The 24,433-nt window shown below is 39.0% G+C and overlaps 1 protein-coding gene across 2 annotated transcripts in view; it reads left to right on the plus strand.

Moving 5' to 3' along the window:
- Positions 1-19,819, plus strand: part of LOC101440812 (zinc finger protein 782-like) — a 41,616-nt gene extending 21,797 nt beyond the window's left edge. For both annotated transcript variants that reach the window (XM_071216609.1, XM_058301516.1), the window contains 2 exons: positions 11,379-11,474; positions 12,878-19,819. In XM_071216609.1, coding sequence (XP_071072710.1) covers positions 11,379-11,474; positions 12,878-15,555 — 2,774 coding nt within the window. In that variant the 3' untranslated portion in view covers positions 15,556-19,819. The remainder of the gene's footprint in view (positions 1-11,378; positions 11,475-12,877) is intronic.
- The last annotated feature ends 4,614 nt before the right edge of the window (positions 19,820-24,433 follow it).

A 24,433-nucleotide genomic window follows, 5' to 3' on the forward strand; every position in this document is an offset into this window, starting at 1 on the left:
TCGCTGTGTGATCGTCTGTATCTGTTTCTCTTTTTGTATTCTCATTTTTTCTCCTCTAGGATTCACTGGGATTTGATCCTGGGGACATCTGGTGTGACAAGAGGTTCCCTGTCAGCTGTCACCACCTCAGTTTCTGGTTTCTGCTGCACTTCGCCTTGACTCTCCCCTTTGTCTCTCTTTTGTTGCGTCGTCATCTTGCTGCGTGACTCACTTGCGCAGGCACTGGCTCGCCATGCAGGCACTTGGCTCGCCATGCAGGCACTGGCACGGGCACTCAGCTTACCACACGGGCACTTGGAGCACTTGGCTCACCACACGGGCAGTGGCTCGCTATGCAGTCATGCTTTCTCTTCTTCTTTTTCACCAGGAGACTTCAGGGATCAAACCTGGGTCCTCCCATACAGTAGGTGGAAGCCCTATCATTTGAGCTACAACTGCTTCCCAGCTGTTGATTTTTAAAGACCTGTTTGTTAAGATCCTGGCAGCAGTGATTAGGATTTCTTTTTTTTTCATGTATTGGCACTGACTAAAACATGTTGGCCAAGTCAATCACATAACTCCAATGTATAGCTTTTCTTTCTTTTTTTTTTTTTAGGTAATGTTAGGAACAGGAGCTTTGATTGGCAGGACTTGTGGATTGAACACATGGCTCTTCTGCCCCCTCTATATGAACCTACAGTTAGTACTAGAGTTGATAAGTCTATGTCCAAGAGACTTAAATCTTTGGGCTGTCCATGTGCCATCTGGGCCCTGAATCTCAACAGAGTTTTCAACACCTACTCTCTAGTTCATTAGACTCACCCAGAACATCTAACAGGGAGATGATGATGGACAACGACCATTCCAAGGAACAGAGAGTCTGCTACTGCAAGCAAGATAGTCCCATCCATCTGCTCCATGGGATCTAAGCCCCCTCTGAATTAGAGGTGGAGTGGGCATCACCATCCCAAAATCTGGGAATGAGCGATGGACTACAGTAGACTTACTTGTATTTTACTATAGATTTATTGTGATTGTAGTAATGGAAGAACTTATATAATTGACGTGTAGGCAAGGGCCACTGGAGGTTCTGAGTGCAGAGAGAGGGAAAAAACATGTGTAATATGGGGGCATTTTCAGGACTTGGGAATTGTCCTGAATGATATTGCAATGACAGATACAGGCCGTTATTTATCTTGCTATACCTTACAAAATTGTGTGGGAAAGAGTGTAAACTACAATGTAAACTAGAATCCATGCTTAGTGGCAATGCTCCAAAATGTGTTCATCAGTTGTAACAAATGTACCACATTAATGAAGGATGTTGTTAATGTGGGAAAATGTGGGAGGAGTAGGGAGCAGGGCACATGGGAATCCCCTATATATATTTTTTAATGGATATCATATATTTTTTAAAGATTTATTTATTTATTTCTCTTCCCTTACCCCCCACCCTGGTTGTCTGTTCTCTGTGTCTATTTGCTGCATCTTCTTTGTCTGCTTCTGTTGTCGTCAGCAGCACGGGAATCTGTGTTTCTTTTCATTGCGTCATCTTGTTGTGTCAGCTCTCCGTGTGTGCAGCACCATTCCTGGGTAGGCTGCACTTTCTTTCGCACTGGGCAGCTCTCCTTATGGGGCGCACTCCTTGTGCATGGGGCTCCCCTACGCGGGGGACATCCCTGCATGGCAAGGCACTCCTTGCGCGCATCAGCACTGTACATGGGCCAGCTGCACACGGGTCAAGGAGGCCTGGGGTTTGAACCATGGACCTCCCATGTGGTAGACGGATGCCCTAACCACTGGGCCAAGTCTGCCACCCCCTATATTTTTTATGTAACATTTATGTAAGTATCTTCAAAAAAAAACAACAAAAAAGTATATTTTTAAAAATTGGGGAATGAAAAAAATAAAGGGTGAATATAACCACTGACCAAAGTGAATTTAATGTTATTGTAGTTATTATCTTGTATTAACTGAGTAATATGTAACATTGATTTTTTAAATGTAATTTAAAAATTTTAAATCAGAAAAAAAACTGATGCTTAATTGCTCTTCATTGGTGATGACTTTAAGAAATGGCCAATTAGGGCTAATGTATGGGGAGATGGTAGGTATAATTATACCCTTTTTGAGGACATTTTGGATTATAGGGCAGAGCCTCACAGTACCTTGTTTCATGTGATATTACAGCATTTATCACCTTGTACCACACTACTAGGGGTAGCTCCTTAAAAAGAATTAGTCCAGTAATCACAATTCCCAAGGTGGGCAGGAGAATGAGCCTTGGATAAATATGCCAGAGGAAGAGTTGGTGGACTCCTGTCAGAAGGCCTCCTGGACCTAATAAACCAGGACCTGGGACCCTGATATGAATCCCCCTCATCTCCTTCCCATAGCTCTACCTGTCCATAGCCTCAAGGATAGTATGGGCCCGGGAGATAAGGTCAAACAAGGTTGCCCAGTAATATAGGGAGAGGGAGTTCCCTGTAAGAAAATTTTCCACTATCTGTATGAACTGGGGGTCTCTTTTGTTTGAATTTTCAAAGAAATGCTATGCTAATTGCATCTCAGTCTTTTTACATAACAATGGAGCCTCTTGAATTGTTTGCCAGTGGGCATCTGCTTTGGCAGTAATACCTGCTGTGGATGGGTGTGTCTTTTTTTTTTTTTTTATGTCAATAGGAGAGGGACTCAGAGTCTTTAGTGATATTAGCCTATTGCCTTGTTTACTGATGGGTTACTAATAATTCAGACCTGTGATACATACCCTTAACAAGCAGTGAGCCACCATCTCTCCCTCCTGCTGAACAAAATCCTTAAGAATGGTTTGAATTTCTAGTCTGGTAATATTTCTGTTTTCAGTTTTGGCATCTTTTCATCCAGGGTTCATCTGACCTTATAGATTGTTATTGGAAAAATTTGATATCCCTCTGCACTCTTCTCTTTCTGCTTCTGCTTCTGCTTCTCTTTCCAGAGTGTATCAGTTGACTTCTGAGAGGTTAGGGTCTCCAGTGATTAACACCAGGGGGCCAGATCATTGGATAGGGCTCCAAGGTCCCTTGTTCATAAGACTAGCATTTTAGCATGCTGTATGATGCAGCACTCAACAAAGCCTAGACACATTGGGCTTGTCTTTCGTTGTTTCAGTAGGGAAGAACCTCTCTGGGGGTCTTAGTGGAGCTGGCAAAATGTGTGTGGCTCTCACCCACAGGATCAGGGGATGAAAAATGACAGAAGCAAAGAGAGCAGCAACATAAGCATCGCAAACCCTTGCATCCCTTTGATGCCATGCTACCCTACTCAGTAGTATCTACCCTCCCTATGTGTTCTTGCAGGGGAAATATTCTGTAAACCCAGAGAAAATATACACCCTTAGACAAGGTTTGGCAGACAGCTCAGACAGGACTGAGCCATGGAACCTCCCATCTTGATACAGTGCTATCCTCGGGCCACCGAGTGATTTGGCAGACACCCAGCAGGGCGCCTGGGAGGCCTAAGACACAGAGGCCTGAAAACAAGCCTCTGTTTTTTTTATGTGTGCCTCTGTGTCCTCACAGGACCAACAGCTGACTAACTTCTAAAATGTTTTTTGATTTCACCTAGTCCTGTGCTCCTGTGCAGTGAGTGATAGAGACCTTTTGTTCCCCCCTTGCTTTACTAAGGCAGATGGCCAAATTAAGCAGTCTCCACTGAGCCAGCCTGTGCCTCTCTTCAGGTTTCTGGACCTTTAGTAGAGTCACAATTTGGTGTGGGTAACCTAAGCCACACCCAACAGACACGAAAGGCAGCCACACAAATTGGCACCAACAAATGAAATGAACACCAGCCAACAATGGAGCTTTCCTAAATGGCACTAAACACTTGAAACTGTGTGTTAATAAGCCAAATGCATTCTAAATGCATTCCCACCTGTTCACTGTTGGTCAGGGTCAAATCACCCTGCTCATTTCACCAATTACAATTATTTACTGCTTTTTCCCATCTGTTTCTTTCTTTTTTCTCCTTTCAATCTTTAAGCCTTTCTTAGTATACCTTGAAGTAGTGTTTTTTTTTTAAAGATTTATTTTTTTAATTTATTTATTTAATTCCCCTCCCCTCCCCCGGTTGTCTGTTTTCTGTGTCTTTTTGCTGCGTCTTGTTTCTTTGTCCGCTTCTGTTGTCGTCAGCGGCACGGGAAGTGTGGGCGGCGCCATTCCTTGGCAGGCTGTTCCCTCCTTCGCGCTGGGCGGCTCTCCTTATGGGTGCACTCCTTGTGCGTGGGGCTCCCCTACGCGGGGGACACCCCTGTGTGGCACGGCACTCCTTGCGCGCATCAGCACTGCGCATGGGCCATCTCCACGTGGGTCAAGGAGGCCCAGGGTTTGAACCGCGGACCTCCCATGTGGTAGACGGACGCCCTAACCACTGGGCCAAAGTCCGTTTCCAGTAGTGTTTTTTTACTTCACAAATATGAGAAGAATCTTAGAATAGTTTTCTTCCATTTTCTCTCTTTTATTTTATAATTTGCTCATATATGTCTTGTAGCCCAAACACATTGTTATTGTTTGTATTTTCAGTTTTCAGGTTTCTTTTTTAAAAGAGTTCTAAGATTATCCTCATGTTTCCAGTGTTTGGTTTTCTTCTTTTGTGTAGTTCAAGAGAAATGGTGGCTCCCAGTGCATTTGGGCAGTTGAGCATGTCAAGCCCTCAAACTGTTGCAAGTATCTCTGAACATGCCCTTCAAGCAATGAAGATTGACTGTCACTGTGGGCCCTAAGGGGAGGGGGAAAGAGGTATTGAATAGATGGAACCAATGTAACTGTGTGGGCAATAGAAGTGTTCCAGAAGAGTACGCAAGGATGGATATAAGACATGTTAAATTACACCAAAAATATATAGGGGCTGATAGGCTAAAATGTAAATCATAATGTAAAACATAACTAAAAATTTAGAAAATTGTATAGTCTAAAATATAAACCACAATGTAAACACAAATGTTACCTTGTTTGAAAGCTATTGTCTCAATATCTGTACATCAGTTTCAGTAAATATAGTATGAATATGTAAAAAGATTATTGCTGTGGAAGGGAAAAGGGTTTTATGTTGGATATGTGGGAGTACTGTATATTGTATATATGAATTACTGTGATCTAAAACTTTTGTGAAGATAAGCTTAATAATTAGAAAAAAGAAAAGAAAAATGATGTAGACACTGAGGAAAAGACAGAAGTAGTTGCCTTGCCAGTTTGCATACAGGGCAACACTTATTACAGTGATGGAAGGCAAAACATCAAAAACAAAGCTTTTGCATTTTTAAATTTTTTGATACCCCAATTTATTTTTACCTTTTTTTCTAAATTAATATGTATTCTATAACATTTAAACTCATCACTATGTTCCATTTTACTATTAATGGAACCTGGCAATATATTGGGCTTCACTTTTGAAGAAGTTTTGGATCACAGAGAGGTTCAACAATGGCAGGGGAGGAATACTGGTGTGGGATGTTATTGACAAGAGACACATGGTTGGCAGGGAGTTCTCCAGGGCATATATCCAGGGTACATAAAAATGTTTGGATATTTTTGTAGTGGATACAATTAAAAACAACAACTGAGGGAGTGCTGAGTTCCTAGCCAGGGGAGCTCTGTCACAGTCCCTAAAGGAACAGCAACAATCCCCCAAGTGCAATGGCAAAGACCAAAAAAGAAGGAAGGTCCAAAAATGAGGCCTTGATACTAATGACTTGTGAGCCTGTGCACCTGAAATAAGAACAAGGCCTAGAGCTGCAGGGTGCCTAAGAGGTACCTCCTGAGAGTCTCCGTGTTGCTCAAATGTGGCCAGTCTTGAAGCCAAACTCAGCATGTAAATGCATTGGCTTGCCCCCAGCATGGGACATGACTCCCGGGGATGAGCCTCCCTGGCGCCGACAAATTACTACCAAGTACCAGCTGATGATGTAACTAGAAAATGACCTTGAATAAAAGGGTCAATTCGGACCAGCAGAATATCTCAATCTACATATAATACCAGGAGTTAAAAATGCTTTTTGACCTGAATCGAAGGGGGAAATGGAAAGGACAAATGAGTTTATATGGCTATGAGTCTCCAAAAAGAGCCAGGAGGTTATCAGAGGGGTTGCCCTTATGCACACCTCAGCACAGTCCCAGAGACAGATAGAGTAGATACAACCTCAGATATTGGTTCTTCTGAGGGCTACAGAGACCCACAGGTTCTATGATCATGGCAGATGGGGTTCAGTGCCATGTCAGTTGGCCCTACTTTGGAGTTTGTGTTTCTGTGTGATGGACCTGGACTCAGATGTGATCTTTGTCCACAAGCCTCTCCGGTTACTTTTACCTGAACTGTAGTTGGTGCTGGGGTTTAATGTATACCCAGGGGACCAGAATCTCTGGACTGACCATGTGATAGCCAGGCCCTGAGCCTCAACAGACTTTAGCTCCTACACTCTGGTTTATTGGACTTTCCCCACTCAGCTAACATGAAGGTGAAGAAGGTCAGCCACCACACCAGGTAGCCAAGAGTGCCTACAACTGAAAGCAGGAGAACTGCATCCAGCATCATGTGGAATCTAAGCCCCCTTTTGATATAGATGTGGAGTGGGCACAACCATTCCAAGGTCCACAGGATGGAGGAATAGAGGGATTAGAGTGGACTTACCGATATTCTATTCATGAACTATTGTGATTAGTAATTGAAGAAAATGTGACATTGGTGTGGAGAAAGTAGCCATGGTGGCTGCTGGGGGTAGGGAGTGGAAGATATGAGATGTGGGGGCGTTTTGGAGACTTGGAGTTATCCTGGTGGTGCTGCAGGGACAGTTAATGGACATTGTATGTCCTCCCATGGCCCACTGGGTGGACTGTGGGAGAGTGTGGGCTATGATGTGGAACACTGACCATGAGGTGCAGTGGTGCTCAGAGATGTATTCACCAAATGCAATGAATGTCTTATGATGATGGAGGAGATTGTTGTTATGGGGGGAGGAGTGGGGTGAGAGGGGTGGGGGTTACATGGGGATCTCATATTTTTTTAATTTAATATTAAAAAAATAAAGACAAAGAAATATATAGGGGTTCCCATATACCTCACCCGCTGTCCTTTCCCAAGCTTTTCCCCATTAACAACAGATCTCTCATTATTGTACATTTGTTACAGTTGGTGCATGCATATTGAAGTGTTGTTACTAACCATGGTCTATAGTTTACACTATGGTTTATGCTTTGCACACTTTCATAGATTTTGAAAAAATGTATAACATCTTGTACCCCCCATTGCATTGTCATGAAGAACAATTCCAGTGTTGCAGAAATGCCCCATGTTACAATAATTCTTCTCTCCCTTCCCCTCAGAACCTCTGGCAACAACTGCCTTTATATAAATGTTATTAATACAAGTTCTTCCATTACTAGAATAATAACTCTACTTTAGCCCATAGTTGCAGTCCTCCCTTATGTTTAGTCATTCCTCAATCTTGAGGATTTTTGGATGGTGATGCCTATTCTGCTTCCTGTTGAGAAGAGCCTTAGATTCTTTGGGGGCAGATGGATAGAATTGTCTTGCTTGCAGTTGTATATACTCTGTTTTTTGGGGATGGATGTTGTCCATTATCATCTGTTTGTTAGTTGTCCTGGGTGAGTCTGATGAACTGCAGAGTAGGTGTTGGCTACAACTTTACTGAGATTCAGGGCTCAACTGGCATATAAACAGCAGGAAGATTTAAGTCTCTCAGACACATATTTAATGGGTATAGTGCTAACTGTAGGTTCAAATAAAAGGAACATTAGAGCTGTGTGTAGGAAAGTAATAAATGCATCTAACCCCAATACATTGGGAGGTTATCATTTAGTTCAAGATAAGACTCATTGACAGTATGCCAAATTCCTGGGATTGTCTGTCCTGCTTGTAGTGTCTAGATGTCTGTCTCTAGAGCCCTCAGGAGCACCCCTGCCTGAGGCATTGTTTAATGTGGTAGTCAGTGAGATTCTTGAGACCTGCCTAAGCATAACCTCCAGAATGACCTCCCAACTTACTTTGAAGTCTCTTAGTCATAAAAACGCATATATCTTTAATATTTACCCCTTTCTGCCAAGGTATTTTTCCAAATGCATTGCTAATTGACACTTGGTAATAATACTTTGTTGCCAGGGAGTCATGTCCCACAACAGGGAGAAGGTAATGAGTTTATATGCTGAGTTTGGCTTAAAGAGAGGCCACATTTGAGCAACAAGGAGGCTTTCAGGAGGTAACTCTCTGGCAATATAATACTAGGCTAAGTTTCAGTTTCACAAGTACAAGGTCCATAAGTACAAGCATCAATATCAAAGGCCTGGCATTTTGGTCTGTCCTCCTGTGCTAGGCACCCATGTTCTCTAGAGATTTTTGCCACTCGATTAGAGGATGTAGCATGACACCCTAGGATGAGAATCAGTATTCTTTTGGTTATTGTGTGGGTTTCCATTCAAGACAACACCCCATGACCACATGAACACATTCATATTCCATAGAGGCATGCCCCATGTGCCTCTCTTCCCACCGACACCCTACACCAGTGATCCTTCCCTACCACAGTTGTGAGCCTTCTGTAATCCAAAATCTCCCAAAAAAACAAAATAAAAAAATAAAAATAAAGAATAATATTAACAAAACATTTTTTTTTCTTTTTGCATTGTGTCTTTCATCACTGTAGGATTTATCTTTTATGTAGTGACAGTTTCTTCTGTATATTCTCCCAGTGTCTTTATGTTTTTACTTTATTTTCAACAAAGCTTTAGGTTACAGAAGTCACTTAGAAAATATAGGGGATTCTCCTATATCCCACCCCTCCCCCTCTTACATTCTCCCATTAATAACATATTGCATGCATATGGTACATTTGTTACAAGTGATGAACAAATATTGAAGCATTGCTACTAACCATGGTTATTCATTTACATTATGGTTTAGATTTTACACCGTACCCTTTTATAGGTTTTAACAAAATGTTTAATAGCCTGTATCTGTCATTGCAAGATCATGCAGAATAATTCCAGTGCCCTAAAAATGCCCACGTTCCTTTTAATCTTCCCTCCTCCTCCTCTTGGAACCTATGGTAAATACTAAGTTTCAGTTTTTGAAGAACAATGTTCATAGTTATATGCATTAAAATTGAGGGCTTGATATATTGGTTTGTTTTCTTGTATTAGGCCCTGCTTAGGTTCTCGAGAGATTCCTGCCCCTCCAAGAACATAGCAGTACTCCCCAGGACAGGAGTCTAATATTTTCTTGTTTATTATGGGGGTCACCATTCAGATAACACTCTATGAAAGGTGAATGTTTTCAGTTTTCATGGAAAAATGTCCCAGGTTCACCCTATCCCACATATTCCCCCATCCTCAATGCCCTGTACCAGTAACTCTCTGTGCTATATTTGCCAAAAGAACATTGTAGTTTTAACCACAGATCTACAAATTCCCAGAGTTTACCTGTTCCTTCCTCCACTCCTCCCTCCAGTTCTGTGGATAATCCAACCCAGCCCCCTCACCCTGCTCAACCTCACATTCCAGCACCTTTGATCCCACTCACTTCTCTGCACACTATCCCCCCACCCACTGTCAAACCTCCCACTTCCATCTTATCAGGTTTTGCTCATATTGAGCTTCAACTCACCACACGCTATTCCTTCTTTGTCTCCTGATTACCAATCTTTCAGACTTTAGCTGTGAGTCTGCTCAATTTGCTTAGGTCATATCAATGAGGTCATGTAATATTTTTCCTTCAGTGACTGACTTATTTCACTCAAAGTCTTCGAGATTTATCCATGCTGTTCCATGTGTCAATACTTCCTTCCTTCTTAAAGCTTGAGAAATAATCCATTGTATGTATATACCACAATTTGCTTATCCATTCATCTGTTGATGGACAGTTGGCTTGCTTCCAAGTTTTGGCAATAGTGCATAATGCCACTATGAACATTTTGATCCTTATGTCTTACATTGTTTTCTTATATCCTCCTGTTATTGTTCTGGGTTCCTAATAATACACATGTTTGATTGCTTGATGTTATCCCACAGGTCATAGATGCTGTGTTTATAAAGTTGCCAGTCTCCTGATGCCTTTTATCTTTTACTATGTGGTGTCTACTATTATTAGTCATACCCAGTGTTTTCTTGTTTGTTGGTTTTGTTGGTTTTGTCATTTCAAATATATTATTTTATATCTAAAATTTCAATTTTAGATAAATAAATAACTTCTATTTAGATAAATATTTAGATAAATATTTAGATAAAATAGATAACTTCTATTCTCATCATGTTCATCATTTTCTTTCTTAGGTAAATGGAGTATAATGACTTGATTTAATGATTTTGATCCTATGTGTCATTTCTTATTCTGCTACTATTAATGATTTTACTCCTTGTTATGTGTCATATATCTTGCTTTTATTCATACCTCATAATTTTTTATTTTGTGCTTGATGATGTGAATTTTACTCTTGAGTGCCATTTTTCCGGTGCAAATAAGATACTTGGAATTGCTTTAATCCTTTCAAGGTTTGTTTTTAAGCTTTGCTATGTTGGATTCAGATCTCACTTAAGTCTAGTATTAATCGCTCAATTCCCTTCTAGTTTTTATACCCAATCTTTTGTGTATTAAGAGACCTTTCAACCTTGTCCAATCAGAAATACCCCATCTTTGTGTAAGCTGTGGTGATTTTTCAGCCTATTCCTTTTTTAGTAGTTCTTTCCTAAATTTGAATAGTTCCTTTACATGCCTGCCTAAGTCACTACCCAACAAGAGACTCAATTAGACCCTTCTGAAGATCTCTGAGTTTTACTCTTTCAGTTCAGCTCTTTCTTCTATGGCATTTTACCCCACATATTCTAGTTGCCGTGGCTTCCTAGACCTCCAGTTTTGTCTCCTCACATACTTAGTCTGCCAGGTTCTACTTTGGTAGTCCTTTATGTGCTGTATGTTGGAAACTCAATACCAATCTGTGACAGTCATCAGTCTCACATTATTTGTTTCTCTATTTTCAAGAATCCCTGTTTTATAGGAATTCCATGTTGTCCATTGTCTACAAGCCATTTTTTCAAAAAATTTTATTTATGTCTGATACAGAGGGATAAATCAGTTTCTTTTCCTTTGTCATGGCCAGAGATGGATGTCCTCTGAAAATTCCTTCTTTGATACCCAACAAGTTGTCCTGTATTAAAATGTGTTATTTGGGGTTTTGATCAGGGATTTAAAGAGAGTAGTTCTTTTTGAGCACAAGAAAATCTTCTCTGTTATCACTTCCCCCATAAAAGTTCAAAGGAGCACGTTTAGTGTGCCACTTCTGAAGTTGTGCTTTCCTTCTAATTCAAAGATCATGAAGCCCTCGCAGCTCACTTAAGTTCTAAATCATTTTTTATTTACAGGGTACTGCTTTACAAAACCAGAAATGATCTTCACGTTGGAACAAGGAGAAGAACCATTCTTGTTAGAGGAAGGATTTCAAAACAGCAGCCTCGCAGGTGGGTTATTTGGTACTGGGAGAAAGTACTCAAGGAAATTAGATTGACATTGATTAGGTGGTGGGCTCTTTGAAATATTTTCCCGCACTTTCTAATAGAGTCCTTTACTTTTGGAACTTTAGAAATAAAGTAATAAAATGTGGAAGGAAGAGCTAACCCAGAGGATGGGATGTAAGCATGTTGATATCCCACCTCGAAAATATGGTAGCTAAATATTATTTAAAACTGACAAATTGAGTGATGGGTGTATATTTAAAGCTAAAATATAAAAACTAATAAACACTAAACCAACTACATTGGGAGTTAAAGGATTGGAGAGAGAGAGAGGAAACCATCTTATTATAAGGTATTGCTAGATACCATCCAAATAAATAGAGGTATTGCATAATATAATTAAAATAATAACTCTTGGAACCAAATATAACCTTATTAATTATTAGAAGATAAGTACAATTAGCAGAGCAAAATAATTAAAAATGTTTCTTTAGAAAACTGTGTAAGGGTTCTCAAGACCACTCCGAAGTTTTATGATTCAAAAGGGGAAGAACTCAGAGGACTCAGCTTAGTCATATTTATGACTAAGACTTATTATTGTGAAAGGATACAAAGCATAGTTAGCAAAAGGAAAAGAAGCACATGAGGTAAGACCAGAGGAAACTAGTCCCAAGCTGCAAGTGTCATCTCCAAGTGTACTTTAACAGGACATACTTAGTTACCCCACATTGTGACAACATGCTTGAAATGTTATCCATTAGAGTTGCTCATTAGAGACTCGGGGCCCAAGGTTTCTATAGGGCACTGGTTATGTAGGCGACCTTTGTCTAGCATCTACTAAAGTTGCAGACTCTGAGAAGGTAAAGAGGTCTTCAGTATATTTTATATAGTTATGTAGTTTGTTTTGGTACAGTAAAGCACTCATCCATTCTGATAATGTTGGTAACCTCCTGAAATCTCAGTTCCTTGATGCCATCCAAGGGCCAACATTGCAAACAGGCCTTTCTAAACTTTCTAAGGATAGTAGTCTCAAACTTGTTAAACTGTATTAAATCTTTTCTACACAAAAGCTATGCCGACACACAGTATAACAAAGACAAACATATTTGCCCTATCAACTAAGGGGAATGGATTAAAGTCACCTACTAAGAGAAAATTCTCTCATATTGTATCAAACAGATACAACTAAAATATAATTTGGCAAGTTTGAAATACAGATGTGAATTGTTAAATCAATTAACAAAAATGATTCAGGATTTATTTATGTAACCTCTACTTTAGGTTGAATTTAGTAAAAAACAAAACAAAACAGCACTTTGGCAATGCTAAAGAAACAATTTTTAAAAAGGCATATAAGTTTTAAAGTGTGTTAAGCATCATAAAATGGTTTTAATTTTCTGATTTTATAGAACACTGCCAAGATGATGAACTCATAGAGAAGAGCTCAGAAAGCCAAGGCAAACACTGGCAGCAAGTTTTATTCACCAACAAAATACTAAGTACAGAACAAGAGAATGTCTCTGGAACACCACAAGATTTGGGCAGAGATATTTTCCCTTCAGGAATAATACCTTTTAAATCTGGCATTGCCGAACATACTTCCTTTGATGTAAGCTCATTGGTCTCACACTATCAGTTTCCAAAAGAGAAGGCTGATGAGTTTAATGTGTGTGAGAAATGGCTACTCAGAATTAACGATGGCAGAATTAATATTGGAGAAAAGCGTTTTCATTATAATAAAAATGTGAAAGGCTTCAGTCATGAAGGGGAAGTTATTCAGAATCGGACAATTCAGAGTATCAGGCAAGTATTTGAATATACTGAGTGTGGGAAACTTTTTATTGAGAAGGCTGCCCTTGCTGTATCTAAAAGTGCCCCTGCAAAAGTGAAATCTTATCAATACAATGAATATAGGAAAAGCCTATTTGATAAGTCTACTCTTATTGTCTCTCGGGATGTTCCTAATGAGGATAAGAGTCTCTGTGAGTTTAATGAATATAAATGTAATGAAAATGTGAGCAATATCAGTAGGATAACTCAATTTCAAAGAAATGATACAGAAGGGAAAACTTTCAGCCAGAAAACACACTGTAAAGAGCATCAAAGAATTCTTCTAGAAGTGAAACCGTATCAATATGGAGAAAGTTTCAGCTATGATTCAACCCTGCCACTATATCAGAGAACTGACACAGCACAGAAATCATCTGATTGTAACACATGTAGAGAAGCATTTAGCTACCAGTCAGCTTTCACTGCACATCAGAGAACTTATATAAGAGTGAAATCTTATGAATCTAAAGAATTTGGAAAACCCTTCCCTATGAATTCATGCCTATTTCAGCCTCAAAAAAGTCACCCAGGGGGGAAACAATATGAATATTCTGATGGTGTGAAACCTTACATTGAGAAGTCACATCTAAGAATACATCAGAGAACTCACTCAGAAGAGAAACTCTTTGAATGTAATCAATGTGAGAAATCTTTCAGACTTATATCAGGCCTAAGGGATCATCATAGAACTCACATAGGGGAAAGACCATACAAATGTGAGGAATGTGGTAAAGCTTTCAAACTGAAGTCAAGCATAAGAAAACATCATAGAACTCACACAGGGGAGAAACCCTATAAATGTAATCAGTGCGGGAAAGCTTTTGGTCAGATATCCCAGCGCATAGTACATCAGAGAACTCACACAGGGGAGAAACCGTATAAATGTACTCAGTGTGGAGAGTCTTTCTGCGGAAAATCAAATCTCAGAGTACATCAGAGAACTCACACAGGGGAGAAACCGTATAAATGCGATGAATGTGGGAAATCTTTTAGGCAGAAATCAAATCTCAGAGTACATCAAAGAACTCACACAGGAGAGAAACCCTATAGTTGTAATCAGTGTGGAAAATCATTTGGCTCTAAATCAAACCTTAGAGTACATCAGAGAACTCACACAGGGGAGAAACCCTATGAATGCAATCAATGTGGAAAAGCTTTCAGTGAGAATTCATACCTAAGAAAACATCTGAGAACTCACACAGGAGAGAAACCTTATAAATGTGATGGATGTGAGGCAGCTTTCAGTGCAAAGTCAGGTCTAAGAATACATCAGAGAACTCACACAGGGGAGAAACCCTTTGAGTGTAATGAATGCGGGAAATCATTCAGTCTTATATCAGGCCTAAAGGATCATCAGAGAACTCACACAGCAAAAAGAACATATGAATGTGATGAATGTGGGAAAGCTTTCAAACTGAAATCTGGCCTAAGGGTTCATCATAGAACCCACACAGGGGAGAAACCCTATAAATGCAGTCAGTGTGGAGAATCTTTCAGTGGAAAATCAAATCTCACAGTTCATCAGAGAACTCACACTGGGGAGAAACCATATAAATGTGATGAATGTGGAAAATCTTTTAGGCAGAAATCAAATCTCACAGTACACCAGAGAACTCATACAGGGGAGCAACCCTATGAATGTAATGTATGTGGAAAAGCTTTCAGTGAAAATTCATACCTAAGAAAACACATGAGAACTCACACAGGGGAGAAACCCTATAAATGTGATGGATGTGAGACAGCTTTCCCTGCAATGTCAGGTCTAAGAATACATCAGAGAATTCACACAGGGGAGAAACCCTTTGAGTGTAATGAATGTGAGAAATCTTTCAGGCTTATGTCAGGCCTAAAGGATCATCAGAGAACTCACACAGGGGAAAGACCATATGAATGTGATGAATGTGGGAAAGCTTTCAAACTAAAGTCAGCTCTAAGGAAACATTATAGAATTCACACAGGGGAAAAACCTTATAAATGTAATCAGTGTTGGAAAGGTTTTGGTCAGATATCCCAGCTCACAGTACATCAGAGAACTCACACAGGAGAGAAACCCCATAAATGTAGTCACTGTGGAGAATCTTTCAGTGGGAAATCAAATCTCAGAGTACATCAGAGAACTCACACTGGGGAGAAACCCTATAAATGTGATGAATGTGGGAAATCTTTTAGGCAGAGCTCAAATCTCAGGGTACATCAGAGAACTCAGGAGAGAAACCTTATAACTAATCAGTGTGGAAAATCTTTGGGCTCTAAATAAACCCTCAGAATACATCAGAGAACTTATACCAGGAGAGAAACCCTATGAATGAAATGAATGTGGAGAACTTTTAGTGAGAATTAATACCTAGGAATAAATCAGAAAACTCATACATGAGGGAAATCCTGTAGTTGTAATCTGTGTGGAGACTAGCCAGAAAGTGATCCTCAGAGTATGTCAGAAAACTGAAACCAGGGAGAAATCCTATAAATGTGATCAGTGTAGAAAATGGGATAAATCATACCCCATAGGTCATCAGAGAATTCACATAGGAGAAAAACCCTATAATTGTAACAAGTGTAGAGAATTTTACAGAAATCAAACCTCATAGTTCATCAGGCTCACACATGGGAGAAATCCTACAAATGTGATGAATGTTTGAAAACTTTCAGTCAGAAATCAAGCCTTAGAGAATGTCATAAAATCCCACATGGGAATAAACATGAGTGTAAGTAAGATTAGAAAACTCTGAGCTGGAAATGAAACCTCAAAAACACCAGAGAACATTCACAGGAAAGAAACCTTATGAACAATTGAACATTGGAAGCTCCTCTACAAAATATTAACCTGCTTTAAATATCAGGTAAGAGCTTATACAGGAGAGAAACTCTTGAAATATATTTTAAGTGGACCATCTTTCAGTGAGAATATAGTCCTCATTGGATAGTAAAGAATTCACCCAAGAAAGAAACCCTGTAAAGATAATTCTGTGTGAACTCAATCTTCAGGAAATACACTTTTTTGGTAAAAAACCTGAGAAAGTAATAAAGTGATGTAATATTTTAAAAAACATATACTGGGTATTAGACCCTTGTCAGAGAAATGGTTACCAAATATTTTCTCACACTGAGTAGGCTCCTTTTCTTTACAAACTCCTTTGAAGCACAAAAGTTTTCAATTTGGGGGAGATCCCACTTACCTGTGTTTTCTTTTGTTGCTCACACTTTAGATGTAAAGTTTATTAAACTGTTTCTTACTACAAGATCTTGTAGATGTTTCCGTACATTATTTTCTAGAAGCATTATGGTCTTGGCTCTTATATTTTGGTCTTTTATCCATCTTGAGTTAATTTTTTTTATAGGGCATGAGATGGTTATCCTCTGTCATTCTTTTGGATACAGATATTCAGTTCTCCCAGCAACAGTTGTTGAAGAGACTGTTCTGTCCCAGTTGAGTGGGCTTGATGGCCTTGTCAAATATCAGTTGGCCGTATATGCATGCATCTGTATCAGAACTCTCAGTTCAGTTTCAGTGGCCAGTATATCTATCCTTGTGTCAATACCATGCAGCTTTGCCCACTGTAGTTTTGTAAATTGCTTTAAAGTTGGATAGCATGATTCCTTCAATTCTATTTTCTTTTTCAAGATGTTTTTGGCTATTTGGGTCCCTTGCCTTTTCAAATAAATTTGTAATTGGATTTTCCCTTTCTGTAAAGAATGCTGTCATAATTCTTATTGGGATTGCATTAAAGTGTAAATCAATTGGAGTAGGATAGACATCCTAATATTTAGTCTTCCAATCCATGAACATGGAATATTCATCAATTTATTTAGGACTTCTTTGAGTGCCTTTACTATTGTGTGATTTTCTTCATACAAGTCCTTTACATCCTTAGTTAAGTTTATTCCTAGATATTTGATTCTTTTAGTTGCAATTGTAAATTGAATTTTCTTGACTTCTATCTCAGATTGCTCATTATTAGAGTACAGAAATGTTACTGATTTTTTCTTGTTGATTGTATATACCGCCACTTTACTGAACTCATTTATCAGCTGTAGCAGCTTTGTTGTAGATTTTTCAGTGCTTTTTATGGATAGGATCATGTCTTCTGCAAGTAATGAAAAACTTATTTCTTCCTTTCCAATTTGAATTTCTTTTATTTTCTTGCCTAAATGCGCAAGCAATTACTTCTAATACAGTGTTAAATAAGCACGGTGACAGTGGGCATCCTTGTCTTGTTCCAGATCTTAGGGGGAAAGCCTTTGGCATTTCACTACTGACTATGATGTTAGCTTTGGGTTTCTCATATATACCCTTTATCATGTTGAGGAACTTCCAGTTCTATCTTTAGCAGTGTTTTTATCAAGAGAGGATGCTGTATCTTGTCAAATGCTTTTTCTGTGTCAATAGAGATAATCATGTGATTTTTTTTTTCTTTTGCTCTGTTAACGTGGTGTATTATATTCATTTTCTTCTGTTGAACCATCCTTGCATTCCTGGTATAAAACTCACTTGATCATGGTATATAATTCATTTGATGTGCTATTGGATACAATTAGCAAGTATTTTGTTGAGGATTTTTGCATCCAAGTTAATTAGAAAGATTGGTCTGTAATATTCTTTTTTTGTGGCATCTTTATGCAACTTTGATATTAGAGTGATGTTGGCATCACAGAATGAGTTAGGGGAATGTTTCATCCACTTCTGTGTTTTGGAAGGGTTTAAGCAGGAATGGTATTCTTTCTGGAATGATTGGTAGAATTCATCTCTCAAGCTATCTGGTCCGGGACTTTTTCTTGGTTGAGAGGTTTTTGATGACTAATTCATTCTCACTACTTATGATTTGTCTATTGGTTTCTTATATTGTTTTATTAATGTAAGTTGCTATATGTTGCTAGAAATGTGGCCATTTCATCGAAATTGTCCATCTTGTTTGCATACAATTTTTCAGAATATCCTCTTATGGTACGCTTCATTTCTGTGAGATCGTGGTGATATCCACTCGCTCATTTTTTTAAATTCATGTGTAACATCTTTTTGTTGTTATGGTTGTTTTTCTTTGTTAGTCCTGCTTAGGGTTTGTCAATTTTAGGAATCTTCTCAAAGGACTAAGTCTATGGTTCAGAATACAATTGTTGGAATGTTGCTTTGACAGATATGGCTGGGGAAGATCACTGGTGCATTTGTTGGTGGTAGGGTGATATGTTGGGTAGGCATGCCTATATGGAATATGATTTATCTTGTCATAGGGCGTTATCTAAGTGGGTGGAGACCCCACACAATAAACAACAAAATATTAAATTCCTTTCTGGGGGGTCCTACTACATTCTCAAAGGAGCAAGAATCTCTCAAGTACATAGACAGTGCCTAATAAAAGAAAACAAACCTATACACCAAGCCTTCAATATTAATGCATATACTTATGAACCTTATGCTTGTAAAATTGAAACTTAGCCTAATAATAACTGTTGCCTAGGTATTACCTCCTGTAAAATTCCTTGTTACTGAGATTTGTCTTCTTTCTAAGTAAAACTTAGTGAATAAATGTACTGCCTCCCCCACCCTCTGGCATTGGGCTTGACTCCTGGGGATTAGCCTCCCTGGCACTGAAGGATTAATACCAAGCACTAATCAGTGATGCAGTTGGAAAAAGACCTTGACCAAATGGGGGAATCATTAAATACAAAAGAGTTTTTCTAGCTAAGAGATTTCAAAATGAATCAGGAGGTCATTCCAGAGGTTATACTTATGCATGTCTCAAGCAGATCTCATTAACTGCAACAATAAACAGTGCCTCAAGCAAGGGGGCTCCTGAGGGCTCTAGAGTCATCCAGACACTAAGGGCAAACCATACAACCCCTTGAAATCAGTACCCCCTGTCTGTGGGCCTTACCTTGGACTATATGACAGTTTCTTTCCCAAATGTAATAGAAAGTTAGGCTCATTTATAATTTCCCTACATGAGTCTTCTAACCCTTTTATTTAAGCATATAATTAGTATTACAACCATTAAATCTCAGCAGAGTTGTGGCTAACACCTACTCTCTGGTTCATCAGACAATGAACAAAATGATGATTGACAACCTCCATCCTGAAAAAGTGTCTACAACTGCAAGCAAAATTTCCTTCCATTTGCCCCATAAGATCTAAGCCCCTTTCTCAATCTGGAGCAGAACAAGCATCCCCAATCCCAAATCCTCAAGTTTAGAAATGAACAAACATAAGGGAAGAATGCAACCATGGACAAAGTAAACATTAATTTTGTAGCAATGGAAGAACATATAACATTGATATCAAAATAGTGATTATCAGAGGTTCTGAGGGAGGTGGATAGAATAACAGACCATAGGGCATTTTTAGGGCATTAAGTGTAAACACAATATAAACAGTAGACCTTGGTTAGTAGCAATGCCTCAATACTTATTCACTATTTTTAACATGTATCACACTGTTGTAAGAAAGAGGGTATATAGGAAACCCTTATACTTTTTTTGTAACTTTAAAAAATCTTTAAAAATAAAGTTTGTCATATGAAAAAAATAAAGGTGAATGTGCCAGGATTCTTTACTCATTCATCATCAGAGAAATTACCCAGTGAGAAAACCTAGAATGTAATAAATGTATGATAACTGTGTGCCAAAAGCCAGCTTTCTCAGTACAGCAGAACATATGTTGAGTGTGGAACTCTTGGTATATGATAACACACAAAAAGGAGACTATGATGATAATGGATATTGAGGGAAGTGGATTTGGCTCAACTGATAGAGTGCCCTCCTACCACATGGGAAGTTCAGGGTCAAACCCAGGGCCTCCTGATCCATGTGGTGAGCTGGCCCATGTGAAGCCCCCCACATGGGGGAGCCCCATATGCAGTGAGTGCATCCCATAAGGAGAGTTGCACTGCACAAAAAAAAGAGCAGCTTGCCTAGTAGTGGTGCCACACACACGGAGAGCTGGCACAGCAAGATGATGCAACAAAAAGAGACTCAGATTTCTGATACCACTGACAAGAATCCAAGCAGACACAGAAGAACACACAGTGAATGGCTACAGAGAGCCAACAACTGGGGGGGCAGGGGGAGGGGCGGCAGGGGGACGGGGAAGGAGGGAAAGGGAGAGAAATTTTTAAAAATCTTAAAAAAAAATAAAAGGATATGGAAAGTCCTTCAGTATGCCAGTACTCAAATTGACCTACACCAGGATAATCCCCATGTATCATATAATGACTGTTAATTTTCCTTCAGTAACCATGTCCTCTTTACCCTTCCAGCATACCAAGTTTAACTTTCCCAACCACTTTTTTCATCCATAATGTGATCATGTTACTAACTTCTGACTGGTGGAATGTAGGAATCAGTGAAAATATCATTAAGGATAACTTGAAATTTCAATAATTTCTCCTGTCCCTCATCTGAATGGAGAAGAGATTTCCCCTGGGAAATCTTGGAATTCATACAATGGGAGAGTACAAGATGGAAGGCGCCAAGGTTAGAGAATGACTATGGGTCAGAGTTTGATGAGAAATAAACTTGTTTCTGATGAACTTCTGCAGGTTAAGGTGTATTTGATACTGACATATACTCATTACAGGTTAATAGAACCTATTATGATTTTTGTGCAACATGAAAACTCAATATACAACAGAAAATTCAGAAAGGACAAACCCCTGAGAACATCCTATATATTGTCCCAGAATTATGCTTCATTATGAATCAGGTAAATATCAATGGAGAAATTTAATATTTCAACATGTATAGTAAATCCTTTGCCCAAAAGAAATATGTCCTTGAATATCTTTTCATTGAGCTTCGAAAGTATGAAAGTTTTCAACTCTTTTTGAAATGGTGTTATCTATCAGTTTATTCTAAGGGAAAAATCTATAACTTGGAGAAATTTAATCTTTTGGGATTTCTCTCAAAAACTTGTTTTACATGTAATGTCAACATTTTTAATGAAATATGACATATTGATTCAGAGACCTTAACTAGAATAAGAAGCTTTAAATTATATCAAGAAATAAATTGCACTGGGCTCCTCAGGGAACTGGAGACATCCAGACTCTATAGTCAGGGCACATAGCTCAGGAATTTGGTGCCTTGCCAGTGGGCCCTACTTTGAATTTATGTTCCCCAGTGTGACAGAGTTGGACTCACTTGTGGTTTCCCTACACATGGTTCTTCTGTCCTGTCTGAGCCTGTAATTAATACAACAGTTGTTTGATGTACATCCAAGAGACTTAAATTTTGGGGCTGTCCATTGGGCCCTGAATCTCAACAGAGTTTCAACCCTACTCTCCAATTCATTGGTCTGAACCAGAACAACTAACAAGGAGGTGATAGACAACTACTATACCAAGGAACCAAGAGAGTCTACAACTGCAAGCAAGCAAGAGCCTCATCCATTGGCCTTAGGGGATCGCAGCCCCCTCTAAATTAGATACGGAGTGGATATCACCATCCCAGAATCCTCAGGATTGGGTAATGAACTATGGACTAAAGTAGACTTACTGGTATTCTACTATACTTACTGTGATCCTAGCAATGGAAGAAATTATATCATTGATGTGGAGGCAGTGGCCACTGGAGGTTCTGAGGGCAGATAGAGGGAAAAACAGGTGTAATATGGGCACATTTTCAGGGCTTGGGAATTGTCATTGAATTGCATGAATAACATTGCAATGACAGATACAGGCCATTACACTAACCTACAAAATTGGGTGGGAGAGAGTGTAAACTACAGTGTAAACTTTAATCCATGCTTAGTGGCAGTGCACCAAAATGTGTTCATCAATTGCAATGAATGTGCCTCACTAGGGAAGGATGTTGTTAATGTGGGAAAATGTGGGAGGTGTGGGGGGCAGAGCATATGAGAATCCCCTATATTTTTTATGTAACATTTATGTAACCTAAGTATCTTTAAAAAAATAAGTTGCATGGTCTGAAGAGAACAGACTTGAACGAATATTCTCTGCAGTTTCTCCTATGTGTGTAGGTCTATGTGCATGCCACTAAAAGGTTTCACATATATTTTTGAACTGAACATCATCGACATTTTGTACGCCTTGCTTAGTAACTATTCTGACATTATCCACAGTTGACCATGTGTATATTAATAACAAACCTTTATGGAAAATCTCTGAAAGTTCAAAGTACCATACTACATTTTCTTTCTCCTGCTGCCTTCTCACTGTGTATGTATAGGACAGACTATTACTATTGAACACCTTTTATCCAAAATGCCTAACAGCGTTTTCTACTTACTTTTCTGTCATCTTAACATAATCATTACATTGTAAATAAACCTATATACATGTGTACATACACAGGTAACATTTACAGTTTGAAAAATAACCGTATTGAATTTTTTAGATCATTTGAATAATGGTGCTTAGTAAGGAAAATATCCCTATCCTCCCACATTTGATAGTGCTCAGTGAAGTGACTACATATTCTGGATTATGCAAGTCCTAATTCTTAATAATGCTTGGATTTTTTTTTTATGATGGGAGGTCATTTAGTGTACTCTCTTCTTCCTAGGACTGGCAGTGTGACAAAGTGGTAGGGAAAATGGACTTGGAGCTACATTACCTGTGCTCCAGTCCCAGATAACTACCTTAGTTTCCTCATTTTCAAAATGGTAATATTTCATGAGGTAATTATGAGGATTAAAAGTCAATCTCTCTAAAGCAAATGGAGGGGTGTCTAGCATGTGACAAATATTTGTCATATATTGTTTTTGTTGTTGTCATGGTTATTAGTATTACCATCATTATGTTCATCAACATTTCTTGGGTTTACTTGTGAAAAATGGTGGACTGTTTTAACGGTTGGCTATCCAGGATCCATCTCTCACTTCTTCCTGCTGGCAGAGTCATCCTTTTCCACGATGATGTAGGTTTATGTCATTATTAGCCTGTAGTAATTATGGAAATACACCTGGTTTATGTTTGAATTCTTTAGAGTGTACTTGTGAGACAGCTGTGTTTAGTGAAATCTTTGAGTAAAATTTGGGGTGCTCTGGAGAAGATTTCATGCTTGTTTTATAAGGTTTTTATTATTTCATCATGTAAAAGAATTTTGGATTTGTGAGTTGTCTATTGCCAGTACAAGTTCCCCTGAGAACTTAACATGATGTGAAATGTGTCTCCCATGAAAATGTAGGAAACACACTGAATTGATTTATTGGCTCCTTCTATGTTGCTTCTTTTAATGTGGATTGTAATCACTGTCTTAGGGCTGCCAATGCAATGTGCCAGAAATGGGTTGGCTTTTATATGAGAATTTTATTTAGGGTAAAAGCTGCAGTTCCACAGAGTTGGTGTATCTCAGTGGTTGAGCACCTGCTTCACATATACAAGGTTGTAGGTTCAATCCCCAGTGCTGTCTAAAAAAAAACAAAACAAACTACAATTCTCAGGTCACGAAATGTCCAAATCAAGGCATCAGCAGAGATGCTTTCTCACCAAAGTAAGCTACTGATGATCCTGGCATCCTGCCACGTGGTGATCAGGCATTTGGCAGGGTCAAATGGTGGCTTGTTTCCTCAGCCTTGAGCTCCTCCATGAGCCCAGCCCCTTGTAGGCCTCTTTCTGTGCCTCTGTGCTCTGCAGATTCCACTCTCCAGGACCTCTCTCAGCCTCTTGGAGTGTCTCTTCTTGAGCTCAGTTGTAGGTGATCCCAGAGTCCTCTCTCTCCTCTCTCACATGACAGAATTAAAATGACAGCTTCTTTTTTTCTCTGTGTTTCTCTCATGTCTTTGTTTATATAAAACTTCAGTAAGAGGGCAGGGTCCCAACCTGATTCATGCTTCAGTGACATAGTCCAATCTAAACAGCCCCACACCCACAAGAATGGATTAGTTCAAGAACATAATCGTTTTCTTTAAAGGATTCATTACTGAAAACTTCAAACTATCACAATCAGCTACCTATATTTTTCTCTAGGTAAATAGTTGTTAGGGCATTCGATTTTTTTTTTCTTTAATAACTACTGTCTTTGTGCCCCAAAACTGGGATATTACCCACACGGACAAATAATTGTATTTCATCTCTTGCCTCCACATTGATTGTTCCAGTGAAGGGCACTTAACCCAAGATAAACAAATGTGTATTCCTCCTAGGACTTTTGAAATACATTAGTAGAAGGTAAGTTTATTTAGT

The sequence above is a fragment of the Dasypus novemcinctus genome, chromosome 8 (genome assembly GCF_030445035.2).
Source record: "Dasypus novemcinctus isolate mDasNov1 chromosome 8, mDasNov1.1.hap2, whole genome shotgun sequence".
In the NCBI taxonomy this organism is placed as follows: Eukaryota; Metazoa; Chordata; class Mammalia; order Cingulata; family Dasypodidae; genus Dasypus; species Dasypus novemcinctus.